Source organism: Coturnix japonica, chromosome Z (genome assembly GCF_054131305.1).
Source record: "Coturnix japonica strain WE chromosome Z, WE-NBRP24, whole genome shotgun sequence".
Lineage (NCBI taxonomy): Eukaryota > Metazoa > Chordata > Aves > Galliformes > Phasianidae > Coturnix > Coturnix japonica.
Window position 1 is genome coordinate 33,453,974 of NC_140702.1, and position 24,334 is coordinate 33,478,307.

The 24,334-nt window shown below is 40.9% G+C and overlaps 1 protein-coding gene across 10 annotated transcripts; it reads right to left on the reverse strand.

Moving 5' to 3' along the window:
- Window positions 1–4,995: 4,995 nt before the first annotated feature.
- On the reverse strand, window positions 4,996–17,098 carry NXNL2 (nucleoredoxin like 2). 10 transcript variants are annotated; one of them, XM_085529018.1, is made up of 3 exons: window positions 16,617–17,098; window positions 12,777–12,820; window positions 4,996–7,623 (listed from the first exon to the last, which is right to left on the reverse strand). In XM_085529018.1, exons 1-2 carry the CDS (start codon window positions 16,916–16,918, stop codon window positions 12,796–12,798), a joined length of 327 nt encoding a protein of 108 aa, XP_085385144.1. In that variant the 5' UTR covers window positions 16,919–17,098; the 3' UTR covers window positions 4,996–7,623; window positions 12,777–12,795. The 10 variants fall into 10 exon arrangements, 7 of the variants coding, with proteins under 7 accessions (XP_085385144.1, XP_015704858.1, XP_015704861.1 ...); XR_014939424.1 differs by having other exon boundaries at window positions 7,061–7,623; window positions 12,777–12,921; window positions 16,124–17,098; XM_015849375.3 differs by having other exon boundaries at window positions 7,484–7,623; window positions 12,777–12,921.
- Between the last annotated feature and the right edge of the window lie 7,236 nt (window positions 17,099–24,334).

A 24,334-nucleotide genomic window follows, 5' to 3' on the forward strand; every position in this document is an offset into this window, starting at 1 on the left:
GTCAGGAATTTATCTCCCACACACTCTAGGAACCTCCGTGACTGTGCCTTGTCAGCTGTATTATAATTCCAACAGATGTCTGGGAAGTTGAAGTCCTCCATCTGAACAAGAGGGAGTGATTTTGAGACCTCATCCAACTGTTTAAAAAGCATCTTGTCCACCTATTCATCTTGGATGGGTGGCCTGTAGCAAACTCCCACAATAATGTCAGTCTTGTTGGTCTTAGCTTTTATTTTGAGCCATAAGCTCTCAATCCTATCATCACCATCACTGATTTCTACACATTCACAGTCTTTTTTAACATAGAGAGCTACACCACTGCCTTTCCTACCTAGTCTGTCTCTTTTGAAAAGTCAGTCACAGCACTCCAGCTGCGGGAGTCATTCCACCACGTTTTTGTGATGGCAAATATATCAAAACGATTCGAAAACAAATGGCCTCCAGCTCCTCTTGTTTTTTACCCATGCTGCATGCATTAGTGTAAAGGCACCTGAGCTTGGCCTCCTTGCAAGTGTCAGTAACCCTAATACTCTCATGTCCACACTCTGGTGTTTCCTCAGCCACCAACCTCACACCAGCTGTCTTTTTCTTCCTACAGAGGGATGAGTTGTCCTCCCCTTTCACCAAGGCACAAGACCTTGAGGTCTTACAAGCACATCCCTCTCCTGCAAGCACAGGGACATTATGTACAGACTCCATATTAGTGACCCCAGTTACATCCCCACCCCCTTTATACCTAGTTTAAAGCTCTCTGAATGAACTTAACCAACTCTCGTCTTAAGACCCCTTTCGACTGGTGGGAGAAACTACTCCAATCGGCTGCTAGCTGGCCTGGTCTCATGCAAACAGAGCTGAGGTCAAAAAAACTGAATCCTTGCTGGGCACACCAAGCTTGGAGCAAGGTATTAATCTATTGGCCCATTACATTAAGTCCCTCATTATTCCTTATAGCTGGAGGGATAGAGAACACATCTTGTGCTCCCAAACCCTTTACCTGTCTCCCCAAGGCTCTGAAATCCTTTTTCAGAGTCCTTAGGGAAGTTCTGTCTAAATCATCACTACCAACCTCAAACAACAGGGGATAGCAATCAGCGGGCCGGTGTTGGTGAACCTGAAGGCAAAGGTCAGTGTGCTAGAACAAACAGCCACACACCAAAATGGTTAAATACAGCTGCGTCCATTTATTGCCCAAAAAAGCCATACTTTTATAGCAGACAGACAAGGGCGTTCAAAAATCACATAAACTAATTGGAGGAAAGCTACTGCAGTAACAATCCTAAAGCACCCCTTCAAAGCCACAAGCCATTCATTCTTTTCCTAGAGGTGTTCTTGGTTCTCATGCTATTTATCCTGCTCCGCAGCTGCTGCTCTGTGAAGTCCTTATCTGACCCATGGCTGCTGCTCTGTAAAATTCTTCTTGTATTACAACTGGCTGGACTAGGGAAGGAATTTTCTTCCTCATATCCTTAATTCGGGCACACGGGAGGCAGCAGACCTCCCTGTGTAGAGGATCTGGTCTACATGTTGGACCTCCTGCTCCCTTCCGCAGAGAGTCACCAGTAACAATGACCCATCATTTTTTCATAGTCAATGAAGTTCTAATGCTAGGCAGAGACTGGTTAGATTTGGGGAGCACCACCCACTGGGGAGAACCATCATCACCACCATTGTCCAGTTGTCCCTACAGAGCACTGTACCTGTTCCGCAGGGGAGCTGGGGGGGCTGGGGACTCAACGGGAGGGTATGCCTGTATCGCCGATTGGGGGCCTTATGCCACTGCCCTACATACCCCGATTCTTCGAAGCTGTTCCTAGAGGAAGGATAGTGGGTTCACTGTAGCAGGAATGCTGTCTGTGTGTTGGTTCCCCTCTGTCACCCGTTTGCAAGATTGTAGGGGGTGATGTTGTCCGTGCAGAGCTTCATCTAGCTGCCAAGACCTAGGGGCCAGTAGGGTTTGATACCAGCAATCAGTCTCCCTCTCACAATCCTTTAAGTTCCTCAGCCTCTTCACCTCCTCCTTCAGATCAACCACAAGGCTGAGTAAGTAGTTTACCTGGTCATATTGTACACAATCACTGCCTCCCTCGCCCAGCACTGCAAAGGCACTCACTATAGCCAGAGACCAGCATCTTGGTTTGGGATTTTAGTCTGAGTCTCCTCATTTTTCTTGGCAGCAGCCTTCCTGTCATGCATGCACAAGGCCTCAGTCTGGGTCTCCAGAGTTTTCTTGGCCGCTGCTTTCCTTTTGTGAGAGCATGGGACCTCTGTCTGGATCTCCTCATTATTTCTGGAAGCAGCCTTCTGCCGGGGAGCATCCATGACTAAGCAGAATACTTACCAGCACTGTACAGGAAGCCATGTGATTCACAGACTCCCACCCCTCCTTTCTGTCTCCTCAAGGCTTTTTCTATGCATGGGAGTGTGAATGCAGTGCAGTTGCCCAGGAAACGCCCAAATGCTGCGGCAGCCACTCTTGCAAGAGCTGCCAGTCTGCGCAGCTCGGTGTTCCCTGAGTGAAGGAAGCATCTGAAATCCCTCAGAACCATGTGGTCAGGTCCGGGACAGTGCTGAGGCAGCAAACTTCAGCGTACCACAACAGAATTTGATGCTAGGGGAGTGCAGTTAGTAATTCTATGTATATATATGTATATAGACCTTTGTGTGTAATGCATTTTTATTATTGTTTATTTGTATTGTATATGTGTATATTAAGCATGATGTAGTGATGCTGCATAAAGGGTGGAATGTCATGGTTTTGTAATTTTTGCTATTGGTGTTCCACATCATAACATTATGTGGAGCACAGAGAAGAACTACACGTCCCAGAGGACCTCACGGTCAGAGAGGGGAATACCCCACAGAAGTGACGCTCTCTCTCACTGCCTGGCAGCAGGTGTGGGTGTACTTCCAAGCCATGTGCCTGAGTCTTCAATTTCAAAGTAGGCTTCCTGGTCTTCAGAAAACTCTCTTACTTGATTTATTAGCCTCAATTTCAATAGACTGTATTATAGTGTGTTATCTTGCATTCCGATATCATAGTTAGTAAAATAAGGTTTCCTCCTTAGATCGTTGCCACTGCTCTGCTTGTTTCTTTGAGCTCAGCTCCCACCTCCCTACCCTTTCCCCTTATCCCTTCCCATTTTTGGGGGGTCAAGGGGCCCATGGGCCTACTGTTCCCTATCACAGATATAGACTGATCTAGATATCTCCTCTCTTTGCAAAGCAAAAGACCAAGCCTGTCTCTTCGTAGAGCTCCATATTGTTGTCCCATGAAGAAAGTACAAGGAATACAGAGAAGGTAGCAATGATCACTCCTCTCTCCCCATGGTTAGATCCTGTCTGGTGGTGAGTTTACAGCAACAGTTATCAGTCTGAATGTTATATCTCATGACTAATAGGCATTCCCCTTTTGCCCTCTCCATCTTAGCTAGGAACAGCATCTTGCTAGCTTGCTTAACTCTTGAACGCTCTGTTGCTGTCCAAAGTGAAAAAGATCCCACCACCAGTACTACTATAATTACTTTGGCTCTGTCCGGCATGGTATCTACACTGCCGTTCTGGAAGGCATAGAAATGCTTTCACAAAACAACGGAGTGTGCACATGCTAACTGCATTTGAGATGCAGAAACTAAGTATTTGACAAGTTTGTCAATAAATATAGCTGTTGTTTACTGTTGCATAGCCAGCATGCACATGATGGTCCCATCAAATTCTTTCCCTTAAGCTTTAGCAAACAAATACTTCTAACATAACACCTTGGGCCCTCAGAGCTTCTATTGCATTTTACATAAATGTGGGAATAAAAACAACTACATCAAACCGTCTCCTTTCAAAGGACAAATGTGTCAACTCTTTTTAAAACGAATCTGGTAAACAGGCTATAAACCATGGCTTGTCTAGTGAGCAAGGAGCATTTTCCCTGGATTCACAGCTTTGAGTTCATCAGGTTGCAAATCTCTGTTTTTTCCAATAACTAAGTACAATGTAATATAATTTGGTAAGAAGTGACCTAAGCTATAATGCTTTTGTGCACAACTGCACAAAATATATAATGGAGTCAAGTTCAGGTCAGGCAGAAATGGATTATTTCCACAGCTAAGTACAGAACACAGAGTGACTGAATTTCAGCCCTCTTTCTGTACAAACTTTAACATTACAAATTCTAGAAACCTATAGCAGATACAAACTGTTCTGCAAAGGATGGAGCAGCATTTGCATGGAAGGAGACTTTATTCCAGCAAGTGATTATTTCACCACACTCATCACTCAGATCCCAAAACCTCTACCTCCCTCCTTCCAGACTCTCCATCTCTCATTCATGACACTGCTGTCCTTGACACAGTTCATGATCCAGTTTTAAGCATGGAACAGCCTGATCCCGTGTATCTGCCAGAAAAATTGTTAGTTTTGAGTATTTACTAGAAAACTTGGATAAGTGTGGTGCCTGCTCACATGACTTGAGCAGAGCCAAAGCTTTGAAGTTTTGTAACTATCCATTTGACCATTTGGAGTTTTTTTGAGCAAACCTTATTCATTTTCAGAAAATACCCCATTATCCTCAGGACAGGATGACTTGAGCAAAGTAGGATTTTACTGTCTTGGCCCCACACCTGTTTCAGCCATGTGACCCAGTAACTTCATACACTTTCTTTCATAATTGTAGTTTGAACTATTTCCACACAAAGTGGCTCAGTTTTTCTTTCTGTATGTGGAGTACTTTTGCTTTGATCTCTGCAAATGATCTCTCCTGCACAACACATAGTATCATCTTCCAAATGTATTCAGACTAAGTGATCTTAAATGTGCAAATTATTTAGATTTCAAAATAGAAAACATTTGGAAAGGTAATGCCTTTTCTCCTAGAGTGTGACAGGATGTCAACTTCAAACCCGAACTGGGATACTGTCAATGTGAATTCTACATTGGTGATATAGTTCAAGGTTTCAGTGTGTTTTGCCAACTGTCAGGATCTACAGAAAGGACACAGACATCCACTAAAGGGATAGGCTTATTTTATTGTCTATTTCAAATTAATACAAACAATAAAGCAGAGCCTATAGTCTAAAGATATGCTTAACAATAAAGAAAATAAGCAAGCAAATGAGTCTAATCGTTACAGAAGACGTCACCAACAGCCGTAATACTTCACCATCATCCAGATCTGCAGTCACTGGGGAGCCCAGCTTGCAGAGAGGATCTGGAGAACTTGTCCTGGCAATTGGAAAGTCTTATGGTGGTATGTCCACCCTGTAGATGAGATCTCCAAAGTCACTGCAAGCAGGTCCAGCATTTGTACCACTGAATAAAAATATCATGAATAAAAAGTAACTGTGTTACTGACAGGTGGAATATCTGATTTCCTCCTGTTGGTCCTCACCCCAAAGCCTGGCCAGGGTTCAAGGAGGAGCCAAGGGAGTAGTGCTATCTATTTTGGTGTACCATAGGCCTCTTTGGAAAGACTGTCTGACCAGGCCCCCTGTAACATACTTAGTTGGGTAACAAATATTCCCTTGTGATCAAGACAGACACCATTTAACCATTATTACTGCATACTAAGCATTGTAACAGGGCTTCTGTAGATAAACACCACAATATGCTTACTCATCCTAACATGGCAAAGTATGGATTAAAATTATATGTGCAATATCTACTAGATATACTGTGAGTTTATGAGTCCCATTTATAGGTCAATTTTGATTTCAGGACCTATTGCTCAAGCTCCAGCATTTCACAGTGAAAGCAGTGCTATTCATAAACCCAGACGAGTTGCAGCATTGAATACAGAACCAGGGAACAGAGGATGTGTGCATCAATGCTGACAATCAAGTTAGGACTGGTACACCTGAATACACTCAAGATCTCATATAATTCTCTTTGACTGCCCTTCCAGTCTTCGTTCTCAACACAAAGGACTACACGTGACAATAACCTTAGGTAGCTTTTGTAAAGATACCTGGATTTATGCCATGAAATTTTGCTTGGGTGCAACTAACATACGATAGTTCAGCAGACCACCTCTAATGCATATAAATTACATGGCATCACAGACTGTGCAGGTGTTGGATCAGCTTACTTGGAGTTCCACAGTACACTTCAAACCTATCAGTTTTAAGAGAGAACATTCACTGCTTTATTGTAACAGACATCAAGAGCAGAGATGTTTAGTCACAAAATCAGGAATATCAGTTTACCATTTGAGGTTCAGGAAACTGTTTTTACTCTCAGTGCACAAGAGAAATATAACCAGTAGATAAATAGCTGCATAAATGAAACATAACTAAAAATATCATACTTTATGCCCATTTTATGTGGGCTCATCTTTTAAGGAAGGATTGATCTTCAACAAATCCTGCTAGAAACCCAGGTACATTTGAAAACCAACCAGGAATTACTCTCAAAGCACAGAACCCCACTAAGCATCCTAATTCTGGGCAAAACCTACACCTACTTGAGTAAAACCTTTTTTTTTTTTTTTTTTTTTTTTTTAAAATAATTTTGATTAAAGGATAATACAATAAACAGGAATCATACATTTCTTACTCTGAACATAGTTTCCTTTGATACCCTGTGCACGTATTTGAGATTATGAGCATGAGAAGCATTTGGGATTAGAGCAGCATGGTGAACAGATTCCACAATCTGAGTGCTGCAACAGATTGACACAGGCTCTTAGAAATGATGGACACTGGCTCTTAGAAAGCACATGATGGGGCAGTAAAGACAGTAAACACTCCACATGAGAGCAGATGAAGTTCTGGCAGCTCTGCCTTGGTACTTTCAGAAACAGGCCAAGAGACTACAAACCCAGATAGCAGGCAGACTAGCATAGGAGCTCTTGTAGGGTGTACTGCTACAGATTATGTGACCAAGAAGAAACATCACCAAATTTAAAATTCCAGAGAGAAAGAAAACCCAGCAACTTACATAAGCACCCCCCAAAAAAAGTATATTATCAGTACTAAACATTAAACAGGTGTATTTTAATCATGTGATTTGCAGATAAGACTGTTAAAATAGATAAGACTTCAAATTCATATACTTTACTTATTAAAGCAAACAATTTTGTTCATAAAATGTTTTTATTGTTAGAAAAGATTGACAAGAAAAATAGCTTTGTAGATACATTTTTTACAGATGTTGAAGAATAAGATACTTGCATAGATTTCACAGTGCTTCTGTATTACTGTCTAAAATAGCTTAGCTTCCTGAAGTATTTCAGCATTATTAGGAACAGTTTGGTTTGTACTTACTACAGTAGATAAGAGAACGCAAATAAAATAGACACTATGTTTTATGACTTAATGGAATAAATAATCTTCAAGTCAAAAACAAATTCTCTTTTCAAACAAAGTTAAGCAATACATCCATACTCTTCTTGTTCTGAAGAAGACAAAAATTGTTCAAAAGCTCTACAAAATTCTCCATGATGGCTTATCTTGCTTGTCAATTTCTATTTAACTTGAAAAATTCTGAAATATATCCGCACCCTCAAGCCAGTTCTGAAAACAGGACAGCCCTTTTTCTCTGATCTGTTTTCTTCCTTTGTCAGTAATGACTTCTCCAGTTTGTTTCACAATCACCAGCTTAGGAATTGCTGTTATGTTATATTTCTTCTTCAGATCACTGAGAGAAAAAAAGTTAAATATAAAGACAACATTAGGGATCATTCCAGGAAAACACCTAATTTCTTGTGAAAGTCACTCTGCTAAGTATACATGGGAGAGCAGATGCAATGACTGCCCAGACTCACCAGAGTCTGAGGCATAGCAGGGCAGTTTGGATAGATGGAAAAAGTGCAGCCAGAACTGGGCATTTAATGGTGAAATGTAGTTAAGGGAGCTAGGAGAGACGAAGCAACCTTCTCATAACTGCTCTTCATCACTGCCTGTAGCCTCCAGAGGAGTGGAAACTGAATTCTATGGACTTCAATGACACAAGCTGAAGTCTCAATAGAAGAAAAACTGGCAAGAAAGGCTGCCTATTACCAACACTGGTCATTACTCTAAATCAGGATATGGATAAATCTAGACAGATTACAAATAACTATCTTGCAGTCAATTGTTTAAAAAAAAAAAAAAAAAAAAAAAAAAAAAAAGTTAAACTACAGATGAAAAAATTAAAAAGGCATACAACAAAAATGCTCCATGAAAGAAATCGGGATCTAACCAAAGTGTTGATGAGCAAGTCACCCAAGAAAAATTAGAGACTACTTTTGAAGGACAGAAAGTCACACAATCACAGAATTGTAGGGGCTGGAAGGGACTCTAGGAATCACTCTGTCAAACCCCCTTGCTAAAGTAGGCTTACTAGACCAAGCTGCACAGACAAGCATTCAGGTGTGTCTTGAACATCTCCAGAGAAGAAGACTCCACTACCTCTTCAGGCAGCCATCCCAGTGCTCCATCACCCTTACCAATGAGTTCTTATACACATTAGTGCAGAACTTCCTATGCATCAGTTTGTGGCCATTTCCCCTTGTCCTATCACCACACACTGCTGAAGAGTTTGGCCTCACCCCTTTACCTCCCACACCTTAGATATACAGACATTACTCAGATCCCCTATCAGTCTTCTTTTCTCAGAGCTGAATAGACCCAGGACACTCAGCCTTTCCACATAAGAGAAATACTCCAGGCCCTTTATAATCTTAGCTGCCCTCTGATGGACTCTTTCCAGGAGGTCCCTGTCTTTTTTGTACTGGGGACCACAGAACTGGACACAATACTCCAAGTAAGGCCTCACCAGGGCAGAATACAAGGGGAAGATCACCTCCCTAGACCTGCTGGCCATACTGTTTTTAATGCACTGCAGGATGTCACTGGCCTTCTTGGCCACCAGGGCACACTGCTGGCTCATAGCCAACCTTTCATCAACCAGAACACCCAGGTCCCTCTCTGCAGGTCTTCCCCCTGCCTGTACGGGTACATGCATGTTATTCCTTCCCACATGCAAGACTCTACAGTTGCTTTTGTAATGCCTCATTTGGGCTCTCCCTGTCCAACTCTCCATCCTGTCCAGGTCTTGCTGAATTGCAGCACAGCCATTCCTCCCAGATTTGTATCATCAGCAAACTTGCTGAGGACAGACACTATCCCCTCATCAAGGTCACTGATGAAGATGTTAAACAAGACTAGACCCAGCACCAAACCCTAGGGAACACCACTAGACATAGGCCTCAAACTGGACTCTGCACCACTGATAACTTTCTAAACTTGGCCACTCAGCCAGTTCTCAACCCACTTCACCGTGCACTCATCTATCCCACACTTCATCAGCTTCATTATAAGGATGCTGTGGGAGACAGCATCAAATGCCTTGCTGAAATCCATACACACAACAACCACTGCTCTTTACCCTCACTCACCCAACCACTGATGACACTGTAGAAGACTATCAGGTTAGTCAAACATGACCTCCCTCTTGTGAACCCATGCTGACTAGTCCTGATAACCTTCTTCTCTTCCAATTGCTTGGAGCTGATGTCCAGAACAAGCTGTTCCATATCCTTTCCAGGGATGGAGGGGTCTCACTCCAATTTATAGGAGGGAGAGGAGGTTCTTTGGTGTATGTATACCCAGTGTGAAATTAAGAAATAACAGTTCAAATGTTACTCAGACCAGTTTATTACAAATCTTAATCACAAAGATGGGGAAAGGGAGTATGGACAATTTGGGGTGACGGGGATGGGAAGGCAGGCAATAGAAGATAGAAAGAGGCAAGAATTGCATAAAACTGGGATAGTCACCATCAGGATCCACCAGCAGTCCTGTTGCAAGGCATTCCAATGGCCCAAGGAAAAAGTGCAGGGGGAAAGCAGCAGCAGCATTAGGGCTGGCCTTGGGCAGCAAGTGGGTAGCTGGAAGAAGCTGCAGGGTAAGTCTGGGAGCGGGCAGCAGGACCCAGGTAGCAGGCCCAAGAGAGTGCATCAGAAAGCAGGACTTCTGTAGTGAGGGATCTGAGGGCAGACATCTCCAGGGGAGCATAGCAGCAGAGTGGCCAGCCTTAAGCAGCAAGCAGGTAGAGCGCTGAGCAAGTCCAAGAGGGAGAGGCAGGCTGTGAGTCTCCTCATGTCAGAAACGTTACTCTTCTTCTACTACTCATTTCTCTTCTTCTTCTACTCCTACTGTTATATGGCTACTTCCAGCTGGTTGTAGAAAGCCTCATCCACTTCCTCCTCCTGATCAGGGGGCCTATAATACACACCCACAACAGTGACATCCATACTACCCTACCCCTTAATTCTCAGCCACAAGCTCTCCACTGCTACATAACACACCCCCCAAACAGAGATCAACACATTCTAGGTATCACATAAAGAGCTATGCCATCACCCCACCTAGCCGGCCTGTCTTTCCTAAAAAGCAGGTAGCCATCTATGACAGCATTCCAGACACATGAGCTGTCCCACCAGGTCTCCATGTTCACAAGGAGACTGTGGCCTTGCAATCACACACAGATCTCTTCCTGCTTATTTCTCATGCTGTGTGCATTAGTATACAGAAACATTACGGAAGCAGCAGATCCAAGTATAAAGGGACACAATAAGATTTCAGATGAACAATCTGCAACATATTCCTCTGAGGAGTTCTTACAAGATCCTACAGGACAATCCAGAGATTTTTCCTTGCAATTTCCTAGAACAACATCCCCAAAGCATTCTCTGTCCCACTGACTTCCACCCTCTTCCCCCATCAAATCTAGCTGAAATCTCTGAACTACTTGCTCAACCCCAGTGAGCTCATTTTATCACCTTTCTCCTTTATACATAAGTATTCACGTAAATTTAATAAATTTAATAAAATATTAATTTTAATTATAAATAATTAATATATAATTAATATATTATATATGATATATATATATTAATTATATATATAATATATATATAATATATATAATATATATATAATATATATTATATATATATATATATAATATAATATATAATATATATATATTAATTATATATATAATTATATATAATTAATATAAATAAATATTTAAATTTAAAATAATTTAAAGCTCTGTCACCTCCTGGGCTTGGATCCTCTTTCCCCCGGAGACAGGTGAGACTGATCCACATGCATAAGGCCAGGTGCCAATTAAACCATCCAATGGCCAAAGAACCCAAAATTTCTGCAGCAGCACCAGGCATCACTTATTCAAAGTTTTCCTAGCCCACTCTGTATCCCACACCGCATACCAGAAGGGACAGAAGAAAATACCACTTGCACTCCTACTCCCTCAACCAATGGCCCTAATCTCTTGTGATAGCTCACAGGCTTCCGTGAGTGATTTCATCACTACCTACCTGAACTATCAACAACTATCTTTTCTATGGAAAATGACCTTCTTGCACTGCTTTTCAAAGTGGGCAGAAACCAAGCACCAGAAAAGCCAGATAACGGCAACACAGCATGCGATGTTGGAATAGACATGAGACATTTGAATAACATCAGTGTCAAAATGCTGAAATGTTGTGCCTGAGCACCATCACTACAAGCAAGAACACCTGATGTGGAAGGCTCAAGTCCCATATAACTATATGTTATAACTATATAAATATCTGCAGGCACTGTTAAAAATAGAAGACATTAGCACACATACATTCTCCATTTTCACTAAAATGAAGAGAAACCTTTTAAATCCTAAATGAATATGGGACCAGAGAAAGCATTCCCAGAACTTATCTTTCCATCTCATTTTTTTGAGAGAAAAACCCTAAGCAGGTAAGGAACACTGCTTTGCCAGGTAATTAGCAGCAAATTTTATCAGAGAAACAATAATAAGGCCTAGCAACATAGGCTTGTTCAGACAACTCTGAAATAAAAACAAGCTACCAAGGATAGCCACAGACTGATTTCAAGTCTTCTAAAATGTCAGGGAAGAGGAAAAAAAAAAAAAAAAAAAAAAAAAAAAAACCCCTAGAACCCAAAGCAAATTCATATAAGGAGAATGTAAAATGTTATCATCTCATACCAGTGTACAAAGGTTGGAAGATGCACTGCTTTGCCTCAGCAAATAGTTTAAGATGCCAAAATAACAAACAGTTTGCTTTCCTAAGGAAAAGGCAAAACCTCTTGTTTATGCAGCCCTGGACAGAAGGTTACTTGTATCAAACCGGACTGAAGTATGCACACAGATTCTGCTTACATGTAGGGAGCTTTAAGACTAGACTTGAAGAACTCTCAAGAATGGATCTGCAATTATCACTTCTTCATCACCATGAATGTGTTAGAGGCATTTACAAAAGCATTTTAAAACCTGCTTGATCACCCATGGAGATCTCACATGCTGTGACTCACCTGTACAAAAAACACAGGCACCATCTGATGAACTAACAGAAACAGTTTAATCACTAACCATAAGCAGAAACATCACATGCCTCCTAAGAAAACTCAAGGTTCTTGCAATACATTAAAGTGATAAGCAATGACATTTTTAAATATCAGCCAAATGAAGATATTCCCAGGTGAAGCCTACAGGTATATACTGTTTCTCACTGAGAAGAGAATATGAAATACAAAAAGATGAGAAAGATTACTTAAGGATACTGGAAATCATTGATGTTTGTTAGGCCTTTGATTCTTAGGAGAATCTTACAGAGGAATGTTTCCAAGGGTACAAGGACTTCACAGTATCATATACTGATTTCAGACTATGGTGGAATTTATTTCCTCCATAGAAACCCACACAGTAGTAGGGTTTGCACATGGGGACAGAACAGTGTTGGAAACAACACACTGGTGTTTTACCTGTTGCTGAGCAGTACTTACACAGTCAAGTCTATGTCTGTCATTCTGTCTTGTCAGTGAGGAACCTGAGGGTGGGAAAGAGTCTGATAAAGTACACAGCTGAGACAGTGAATCCCAGCTGATCAGAGGGATCTCACAAACCACATGACAGAGTCTGCAATAGAAGCTGGAAGAAAGAAAGAAGTGGGCAGACATTCAGATTTCATTGGAAATGTCATCTTTTCATCATGTGTGATGAAGACCTGCTTCTCTGCAAATGGCTCAACATCTGCCTGCTGATAGGATGTAGCAACTGAATTCCTTGTTTTGCTTTGCTTGTGAATGCAGCTGTGCTTCATCATGAAGTTGCCTTTACTCCAACCCAGAAGTTCCCTCCATTCACATTAATTGCCCTAAGCCCACTGTGGAGGTGTAAGGAAGTTAAGTGAACAAGCAGCTGAGTGGTGCTTAGCTGCTTTCCAGGCCTAACTCCTAACACAAGTGAATTATTTTCTATGACAATTTAAGACATATACACAAGAGGGTTCTTAAGAGACAGACAACACATGGCAAAGTTAATATCATAATGGAAACACATACAGAACACTCATTCACTAGGTTAAAGAAATATTTAATAACCCTTCAGTTTTAACAGCTTTCACTCGTCCAGTATATTCAAGCAAAAGTACTTCCACCTTGCTAAGTTGCTTCTATTAGTATATGCTGTAATCTACAGCCACGTGTATTTTCTTCCAGCAGTGAACTTTCCACCCAATTAAGCATTAGTCACTTAATGATATCAAAGACACGCATTGTAAGAATGGGATTCAATTCTAGTGTTCATATTTGGTATCAGTTTAAACAGGTTAGAACTCTTAATTGCTCATAGACACTTCTCTTGCCTTTTTCAGTTCCCCTGACACACTTCCAAAGATGCTAATACACACTCAAATCTAAAGTTTCTAAGATAAAATGTAAGCATACTCTTCCCTTTTTTTTTTCCAGGAACCATTTGGAACTGTTTGGGATTCTAGTTTTCACTGATAGGAACTCATATAAATGCCTGCCTGTCAGCTTGTAGAATGACTAGCACACCACAGACAGCTTAATAAAAAATGTCTGATTTCATTGTAGGTTTAGGTATAAACACAGCAGTCTCTTCACATATCGTAATGAACACAGCATTACTAACTATTTACTAACATTTGTTGTTAATATATTCCCTTCTACTCCTCTTCTAGCTCTCTGTTATTCCCATTCCTCTACTACTCCTTTCTTTCTAGAATGTCTTTGTCCCACCTCTGCAAGAACCTAAAGCCTGCACCTGCAGCAGCAAGATCAACATCCAAAAATGCAAGCAGTCAAAGCATCGGGAGTAATATTTCCTGCTAGTCAGGCCATAGGTCATCTACTGTAATAAAAGTACTTTTGCCATCTCTGAGAAAACAGTCAGCAGCACCAAAGTGTCCCAAGATTTTGTAGTGTAGAATACACTACAATAGAATTGTAAAAAATAGAATATATTTTTTTGCTTCTCCACAGGTACATACATTTTGTTTACTACTTTAAAGGCTACTTCTAAATAGAGATTCAGCCCCACAAAGTATTACACCTCCATGTGTGAAATGCTTTTTATCCAATTTCAAGACAGCTCTTTTGTCCTATAAGAGACATCAGTCTAAGTTTCATATCTTTCACAATGAAGTCACCAGCTAGAACACCAACATCACTGTAGACTTTGAGAGTCCACATGAGAGAAATCAACATGAATGACTGTATGGGAACTGCTGGTTTACACACAAGGGATTGATCACCTGAGGCAAGGACTGGGTCAGCCATAGTGAAGGCAATTTAGCTGTGTGACCCAAAGGGGCAGAGCCTGGCTCCACCTCTCCTAGACCCATTCAAGGGCTGACTGCCACTGGCAATCTCTTTCTGGAGATTCCTCCCTTTGGAGTTATCTACTGTGAGCCTAGGACATGGGTGTGCATTCCATTTATTTTTATCATCTCTTTCCACCATTATGAACTTTCTAAATACAAAACCTATAAAATACCATCCTAACCACACCACTCTGCTAACTGTACATTTGTTAATTGTACAATAGCTTACAATGGAATTTGCAAAAGGTTAATGAATAAAAATTAAAAAACACACAATGTTAAAATACTGATTTGTTGTAAGTTAAATTTAAAACTGTGTTCTTACTGAGAACTGAAAGAAATGGCCAGAATTACACCTGGACAAGTCAGATGCACTTGTAAAATGTTTACAGTGGTTCATGAACATATCTGAAGCCAAACTGCCAGCTAATTCAACCTAAGCTTCTTAAGTATCTTCATGTCAGCCTTTATTGTAAGCAACAAACAGCTTCAAAGTCATTGCTTTTTCCTAATTCTCCATTCTTTGTTCTTACATGACACATTTTGAACACTGGTCTCACAGCTACCCCTGATGGCACAAACCTATTTCACTAAAGGTATCTGAAGGTCACTAGAAACTGAAAAGCTGATTAGGCTGCCTCCATACCTTCATTCCACATGACTTGGGCAGGTCACAGCACAGTTCAAAATAGAACCCTAATCCACTGAATCTGAGGTTACAAGCAGATTCCAGTGGCCTATGCCAAATCACCCTTGCTGGATGAAGTGATTTCAGGTATTCATTACTTTCAAGAAGTGGGCATGAATTCTACTAGTGTTAGCAGTTATTGAATATAATTACTGCCTGGGAAGCATTTGAAGAGCTATGAAAAAGTATTTTAAAATCTATTTTTGAGGTGATAGAAATTGCCACTAAAAAACAAAGGCATAGCATTAAGTGGTTTCTGACATCCAAGAATGATCCAAGGAAGGATGATGTAATTCCTGGGTTCACTCTTGAGGCTGTCAAAATACACAGATCAAGCAACTCATTATTTCCTGACCTTCACTGGCTAAAACATCACTGCTCTTACAGGACAAAATAAGAACCACTTGTACATTTACTTCCATTATTTAATACATTTCTATGAATATACAACTTTACATGAATAAACTAAACCTACTGCTTTGCCTAATCCAAATCTAAAGAAACATTTTCAGCCTACAGAAATTTCAGTGCCCTCCCCCATCCTCTCCAATACCTTCTATGGGTCCCCTTTGTCTGTAGTTCTTCACAGGAACTAAATCATGTTTCTGAGTAGCCAAAATGCATGTGTACATTGAATTTCTGTCATCATAACAGTCCTTGTTATCATCCTTCACCCCACTCTTTAAACATGCTTATGTCTCTACCTTTTGTTGTTCTGCTGAGCAAACTACATACAGTAGTGCCCCTTTAAAACCATATTACCACAGGAATTTTTTGTTCCTTGTTTATCAACTGAATTTGTTTTTTACCAAGCTTACCTGCATCTCTCAAACTGTTTATAGATGTGGCTTAACACTGTAGGTAGCTCAGTACCACACAGCCACTTGCTCACTCTCCCCAGGTGAGGTGGGGCTGAGAATCATAAAAATAAATGTACATCTACTTGACTACATCATCACACAAGCCTCTATGAAGAAAATTAACTCCATCCCAGCCACGGCAAGAGTTTACTCTGTTCTCCCTTCAGTTCATCAGCAACGAGTTTTGCTACTCCTTCACTCTTATTTCTTTCCAGAGCACCACCAAAACGAGCAACCCAGAACCATCACTGTCCTGGAAAAGCACTGGATAGAGCCCAGAGGACAGGACGATGAAAGCAGCAGGGGGCTGATGTGGCCGAAATCCCGCAGGACGGGAAGCACGACCTGGAGCAGCCAGGATACTAGTCAGGGCTGCAAAGGAGGCAGGCAGAGGTATGGGAAAGTCGTTATGTCGAAGAGGGGGATACGAGCCAGCCCCTGCGGTACTCACTGCTTGTAGGGGTCGTGAAAGGGCAGTGCCAGCCAGTCGCCGTGCATGGAGTGCATGTAGCCGACCATTTCCTCGGCGCTGTGGTCAGAGGAGATGAAGACCACCTCAAATGGCGCAGGCGACTGGCTCTCCTCCACCAGCTCCGTATAGAAGTCGCAGAGCACGGGGGTGAAGTCGCGGCACGGCGAGCACCAGCCAGCCGAAAAGTAGAGGCCCACCACTTTGTTCTTCAGTGCCTCCTCGGGGTCCACGCTGTGCCCGTCCTTGCTCACCAGCAGCCGCCCGCTGAACACGTCCACCATGCTTTCGCTGGGAGGACAAAGCAGAGCAAGGTGCAGCACCCGGGCCGTGAGCGTGCACCCCCTGCGGACGGCACTGGCCTTGGGCACTCACAGCGTCTAGAGAAGCGTCTAGAGAAGCGTCTCGACACACATACGCACACACAAATCCACGACCAACACCGACCCCACCACCCCAAAGTCGCTTTCCTGGCGCTGAGCTCTAACTTTATACCCGCCCCACCTCCTGACTGACAGCAGAGATGACCAATGGCCGTGGCAGGGGCGTGGCCGCTCCCCTGCCCCTGCCCCCGCCGGGCTGAGGGATGGGAGACTCGAGGCGAGGCGGGGGTGGGGGATTGTGTTGTGTTTGTACCCACAGGGCAGTGGGAGTGGTCCCCGAGAGGTGAAGATGGCCCTTTGCTCTCACCTGGGTGGAAGTTGTAGCCCTATGAGCTTCAGAATGCTTCTGAAGTTTGACTAAAGAGATGTGGTGGGGGTGATAAGTGTGTGGTTTGCCAACTAAGTCCTCAGTAAAGGACTTATACAGATGTCTTCAGATCATCTCCCATCAGTTGTAAGAACTGCATTATCAGAAGTCAAATATAATCTGTTAGAGGAAGAAACTGAGGACAGGTCCCTTGTACTTTCCTTTTGAGGTCTCTTTGAAGTGTTCTTTTTCTCCCTTTGACTTGGTTTTTAGTTAGTTACTTTCACCTTTTGTCTTGAGAGAAAGAAAGAAGAAATCACTTTAAAAATGGCAGAAATAGCACAGCAATGTTATATCTATGTGTGCTTTTATAACTGCTAGGATGGATCAGTTTGATTTCAGGGGTGCATCCACATGTCTGTTTTCATTGCTTTTCTTCTCTTATTGTAGGAGTCAAGGATAATACCAATTAACTGCTAATGAAAAGACAGCTTGTTCTGCACAAGTTAATGCACCTTTAAGAAAATATAATCAGATTATTTATGTATATTTAAATTAATTCTTGGGAATCAGGGCCTTTTTACTTATAATCTTGTATCTGACTAATTTGTAACCACTGTTCTGTTATTTCACTGAAGAAAAAAAAAAGAATCACTGCATGGACATTTTTTATTCAAGTGAACCATATATCCATTTTTATGGACTGCTTTTGGTTTCAAATCCAAGTGTCTGTTTTCGAAATAGAAATAGCATTTGAAACAAAGTGGTCCCCATATCTCTTATCAATCATTTGTCCAAGTTTTTAATGTGGTTTTGTGCTGTCTCCCTTAGACTTCCAACTGATATCAAAAGGAGAAGATGAAAGTGGCTGTGGAAAGTTGTTGTGTTTTAAAATGACATAGAAGGTAGGTTTAGCTAAATTGACCCTTCAGCTAACATTTCTGCTCTACTGTCTGCCTTTCTTAGACTACAAGTGAAAAAGGATAGAGAGAGGGCCCTCAGAGAACTGGGGAATCATGGGAAAACAAAAGCATTCCCATAAAAGTTCAGGCTACCAAAGGGTCAGTGAGAACCTTTTTTTTTATTATTCAGTTAATTATGAACTGAAGCAATAACCCGAGGAACATGCAACTATTCTACGCTGTACATTAGAAAGCTGGTTATCCAAATACTGTACTATTACATGAAGAAAGGTCATATCAGGACTGTCTTCTGGGCCCCTGGGCGAGCAGTAACACAGGGAGAAATCTAGGTGCACAGCTTTCAGCTGCCTGTATTGAAGTTGCTAATATACTTAACAAGCACAAAAGGTAATCCAAGCTGATAGGAAATATTGCTGTACATAATACAGTCCTTTGCTTCTTACTGTGTTTGGAACGTTAAAGCTTGTGTGGAAGGCTTTACGGATAGAGATGCACCGTCTATATAGAAGATAGGTATAAGCATGCATACCTACGCATACATAAATAGAATTATTATTTGATGTGCTCCAGGTTATAAATCTTGATGTTAGTTATAATAAATCTATGGACTATAATAGCTACAGAGCATTTAAAACAAAACAAAACAAAACCCAACAAATACTTTCCCCAAGAAACTTAATGTATTCATCTCTGTCAGGACATAAAGATTCACTGAAAATGCAGCATATCGCAGAAAGTCGTATCTTGCTCCTACATAAAGAAAGTTCTCTATGACACTAGCACAGGCCAGCATAAAAAAACTCATTGTATGACCTATCCTAAGCAGTCTAGAACCTGTTTTGGCTAGAAATGTTTTCCAGGAGTGTGTTGCATTAGGCGTGCACGAACACTCAGGATGTAACGCGATAGGCCCTCCCCTGCTTGGTTATGCATATGTAGAAGGATTTATGCATATGTAGAAGGGGTGTAGACGAAGTAGATAGTGGCTTATTTAAACCGCTAACACACACAATAAAACGCCATTTAGCTATTCACCATATTGGTGTGAACGTGTAGTTAAATGGGCCCTGGCTGGAGGAGGCCGGATTCGCGGAGGCTTAGCCCTTGAATCCTGGCGTGAAAGGGACCACTGGTAACAAGTGGTGCCCCGTGTGAGGATTCTAAGCATTGAGGATTCTAAGCTAAGCATTGAGGATGCTAAGCATTGAGGATTCTAAGCAATGCATGGAGGATGCTAAGCATTGAGGATTCTAAGCATTGAGGATTCTAAGCTAAGCATTGAGGATTCTAAGCATTGAGGATTGTAAGCATTGAGGATTCTAAGCATTGAGGATTCTAGGCTATGCATTGAGGATTCTAAGCATTTAGGACTTTAAGCATTGAAGTTTCTAAGCAATAAGGTTTCTCAGCATTGAGGATTCTAAGAAATGACCATTCTACACATTGAAGATTTTACGCGTTGAGGTTTCTAAGCTAAGCATTGAGGATGTGAAGCATTGAGGATTCTAACTATTGAGGATTCTATTTTAAGCATTGAGGATTCTAAGCCAAGCATTGAGTTTTCTAATCTTTGAGGTTTCTAAGCATTAAGGCCTCTATGCATTGAGGTTTGTAAGCATTTGGGATGCTAAGCATTGAGGTTTCAAAGCAATGAAATTTCTCAGCGTTGAGGTTTCTAAGGAATGAGGATTCTACGCATTGAGGTTTCTAAGCAATGCATGGAGGATGCTAAGCATTGAGGATTCTAAGCATTGAGGATTCTAAGCTAAGCATAAATCCTTCTACATATGCATAACCAAGCAGGGGAGGGCCTATCGCGTTACATCCCGAGTGTTCGTGCACGCCTAATGCAACAGGAGTGTTCTCATTAGAGTTGTTAAAACTACTGTGATTATTCCATTCCCTTGTCCCCTGATAATAACAGAGCTCTTTATGCAGAACATGTGATCTTTTGTCAAGGGAAGTGGCATTAGTTCATAAGACGACACTATCAGAATGGTTGCAAACAGTATTTGTTCAGTAGAAGCCTCTGGGAAAACCAAAAATAAAATAATTAAAGTAAAAATTAAATTTCCCATCACATAACGTTGCATTTCTTACTTTGCTAGAAATATCATATCATATCATAGAACGGCCTGGGTTGAAAGGAACCACAATGATCATGTAGTTTCAACACCCCTGCTATGCGCAGGGTCGCCAACCACTAGATCAGGCTGCCCAGAGCCACGTCCAGCCTGGCCTTGAAAATAAACATTTAAATGCTGAATTTATTATAATATTCTAGTGTAACTTTGTTTAGTTCTGTCTTTTAATCTGAAAGCAAGACTTTCAAGTTATTTTTACTCAGATTACAAGGAAAATCCTACTTCCCACTTGTGTTTAGCCTTAGTTAACTATAAATGAGTTAATTATAAATCCAAATTTTGACAAACCTATAAGAATAAATAAGAATATCAAGATCAGTTGTGGGGATGGGATTGTGGAACTCAGAGTTGACTTAAAATAAGTTAGCAGCTGAGTACAGATTCATTACTGCGCAAGCTAGATTTTTATACACTAGATACTATTGTGGCATAAGAAGATTGGGTAATTAGTATATGGTGCAACATATGATTGGTTGCCTTCTCCCAGCTACACAGTCTAATAAAATCCTGACACCGTGACAACTTGTGACCCTTGCCACCATATAGTTCTTGTTTTTCTGCTTCTCTTGTTCATTAAGCTTTCTTATAAGGCCATAATATTCTTGAAGTTATCTTGTCCTCCCTGTTCTCTCAGCCAACTCCCAACTATCAGTCACATAAATCTATTTATGTTTTCTATGATTGAGGGCATTATTCTGAGAAAGAGAGATGGAAGAAATGAAAAACAAGCAATAGTTGTTCAACCTTGCTAACTCCCACATACTGTGGTTACCCTTAAGGCAGTATAATTCCATATCCCTCTGGCTGCAAATCTAGTGTCTGCATTCTATAGCTTACAGATCTATATATAGTTTACATATCTACAGGTGTATGTAAGATCTATGTCAGCTATATGCAAGTTAAATACAAGAAGATTCCAGAAAGTTCAAATATTTTCTGAATGTATCCTTCACTTTCTCCATTGACTGTCTCTCTGATAGCAGGGACTATTCTGAGAAACAAATAATATGATTCAATTAGCATTTCCAATACAGGCTTTTAAGAGTCCAGATAGCACTTGCAGTATATATACTATACTCAATATTTAATTGAAAAGGTTTTAGACTCAAGGTTTCAATGTGCTTGTTTCTAAAGCATTCTGTAGAAAATGTATACCTATATTGCACAACTAACAATTACAAGCCATGTAATCAGAGAATAGAGCCATAAGGCAAGAGCTGACTGAACATCCCTCAGAGGAGCATGCTTAGAGGTTGGAAGTTTCTTGGATCTGTGTTGAGTTTAATCAGTAGCACACTGCATATGCAGTACATGTATTCATTACACTCTAATTAAAAATTGAAAGAGACAAACATAATCAAGGTAAACTTTGCTTGAGCAAAATTAAGTGAGTCCCTGAAGAAGTAAGATTAAAGTCAGATTAAGTAAGTTTATTTTAGGTTGGATATTAGGAAACACTTGGTTTACAGAAAGGGTTGTTAGGCACTGGAGTAGACTCCCCAGGGAGGTGGTTGAGTCACCATCCCTCGATGTGTCTAAAAACCTTTTGGATGTGGTGCTAAGGGATTTGATTTAGGTTGTTAGCTAGGGTAGTATGGTTAAGTCATGGTTGGACTCAGTGATCTGTAAGGTCTTTTCCAACCTGAGCGATTCTATGATTCTATGATCCTATCAGTGCTGTAGAATAGTATCTGACTTCCAAACGGGTACAACAGGGAAACGGGGTGATGCAGCAGCAGTGTGGAAACACTTACGCTTGCAGATGAATCAAGGAGTCCCCAGAAGGATAAAAGTTCGCAGCAAGGAAAGCTTCCAGCCTTAATGAGGACGACTACTAGCATTTCATCCAGTGACCACCAGATGGAGCCCAGGTACCCCTCCGAACAGTTTAGAGCATATGTGCAAAAGGGCAGAACGGTGTGTTAACTGGAAACTCAGTGTGTATGTAACCCATTTGGGGAAAATCTCATAAACATGTATGTACTTTGCCTTTATATATATAGCTGTGTGCTCCTTCTGTGTGCATTTTTGGTGGAACGATCCCCCATGTACCTAGTGCTGTAGTAAAGGAATACCTGCTCGATATAACTCACTGGCAAGTCAAGTTATTCTATAGAGTTTTTTAATGTTGCAGCTATAAAAAAACACTGAAGTAACATTCTGCTCAAGTTGTTTTAAATTTAAATTTAACTCTTTTCATTCTTTAGATGTTTATTTGTTCAATGTAATTAAGTAGACTTTTTGTTTTTGTTTTTGTTTTGTTTTTCATAATGAGACCTCTGATTGGTCCGTCCCTCTGTGCCTTACTAGAAATGTAAGGCCAAGATCTCCTGCAAAATCCAGTTTAGTCCACTAATGTCTCAAACTACTGCTGCCATATTTGTTTTTGACAGAAAAAGCCTGACAGTAAAAAGGACTCTGGTAGGAGGGACTCCTGAGTTTTGTTAGTAGTTTCAGTTGCTTTGTTTCAGTAGTAAATGGCAAATACAGAAGCAAATGGCCTTGCTGCAGATAAACAAATCCTCTTATCCTCTTCTAGCAAAACTCAAATAATCATGGAAAGTTCAGCCAGCATCTACTTCTGTCACCCTTGGTACTCAGCCTCTATTCTACCTAGATTGACTTTGAATGATTTAATTAATGCAATGATTTTACATGATCATTCACATTCTTGTTTTGAAAGAGTTTTGTTTCAAAGAATAACAGAATTATACTGTTCTTATTTACAGATGGGAAGATAATACTACTGAAATGCTTGTCATGTCTAACAGAACCATTTCAGCATAACTGTGTTTCAGCTTAATCTTTAAAGTATATATTTTGAAAAATTTGTATTATTTTTTAATTAATTATTGTTTTTATTATGGTTGAACATAGTATGTGAGATCAAAAAAGACAGAGTATGCTTTGAGTACCTGTGTCTGTATTCCCTTTGTTCAAATTTCCCATTGCATACCTTTTCTCCATTAGCAAATAAAGGACAAAAATAAAATTCAACTCTATGGCAGTATTGTACAGCTGAAATCTAGAACATTCTTCTGTGAAATGCAAGCTGCCAGTGTAGCTCCTCCTGTCATCTGAAATCCAGGAAGAAAACTCTATAATTAATTCCAGTGTGGTGTTAGAAAGCAGCATTCCTTTAGTCCTCACAATACATACCATGTGACTTGACTAGCAAGCGCACCCTCTCAAAGTTCAGGTTCTACATGTGAACAGTTAAGACATACATATGTAGTACACTGGCATATACATTCATTCTTTTTCAAGGACTCGTGCTAATGTCCCCTTGGGCATGCTTAGTGGTATCTCAGTGGTCGAGTGCCCACCTACTTCTTCCCCTTTTTTCTTCACAATTAGCTTCATCACCAAGGCCTTTGACTCACATTCATCCACTCTGGAAGATTTCCACTGCACACTAGGCCACAGCGAGCAACTTTTTAAAAGTGTATGCGGAAACTAAGGAAAATGTCCTTGCACCTTCTGAGGCAAAAGATGAAGGTATTCTGTTATGTCTCCAGTGCAAAACTGTTGAGGAAAATAAGACTATTAATCCACTAAAGCTGAAATGAAAAGTTTTAGAACTATCACTTATGGATTCAGTTTGCTAAACAAAGGTATTGGTTCTTAAAATAATGTACCAATCCCTATTGCTAAATGAACTAACCTACATCACCCCCTGTACTGTTGCTGTAAATTGGTCCATCAAGAAACTCAGACTCAGGTTGGAGTCATAGAAGTAGGCATTCATTAATAATAGCACTGGATGTGCTTACCTCAGAAACCTTGATACAAGATAAGTTTTTGCCTGTGGGTAAGTAATAGAGTATGTGCATTCTTGAGAGATAAAAGGAGAGTCTGGCTGGCATGTAACTTTATGCAGTGTCCTCCCTTGAGAGGATCACTGTGGGGAGAGTGGGTGACCAAATATAAAGGCTAATAAGAC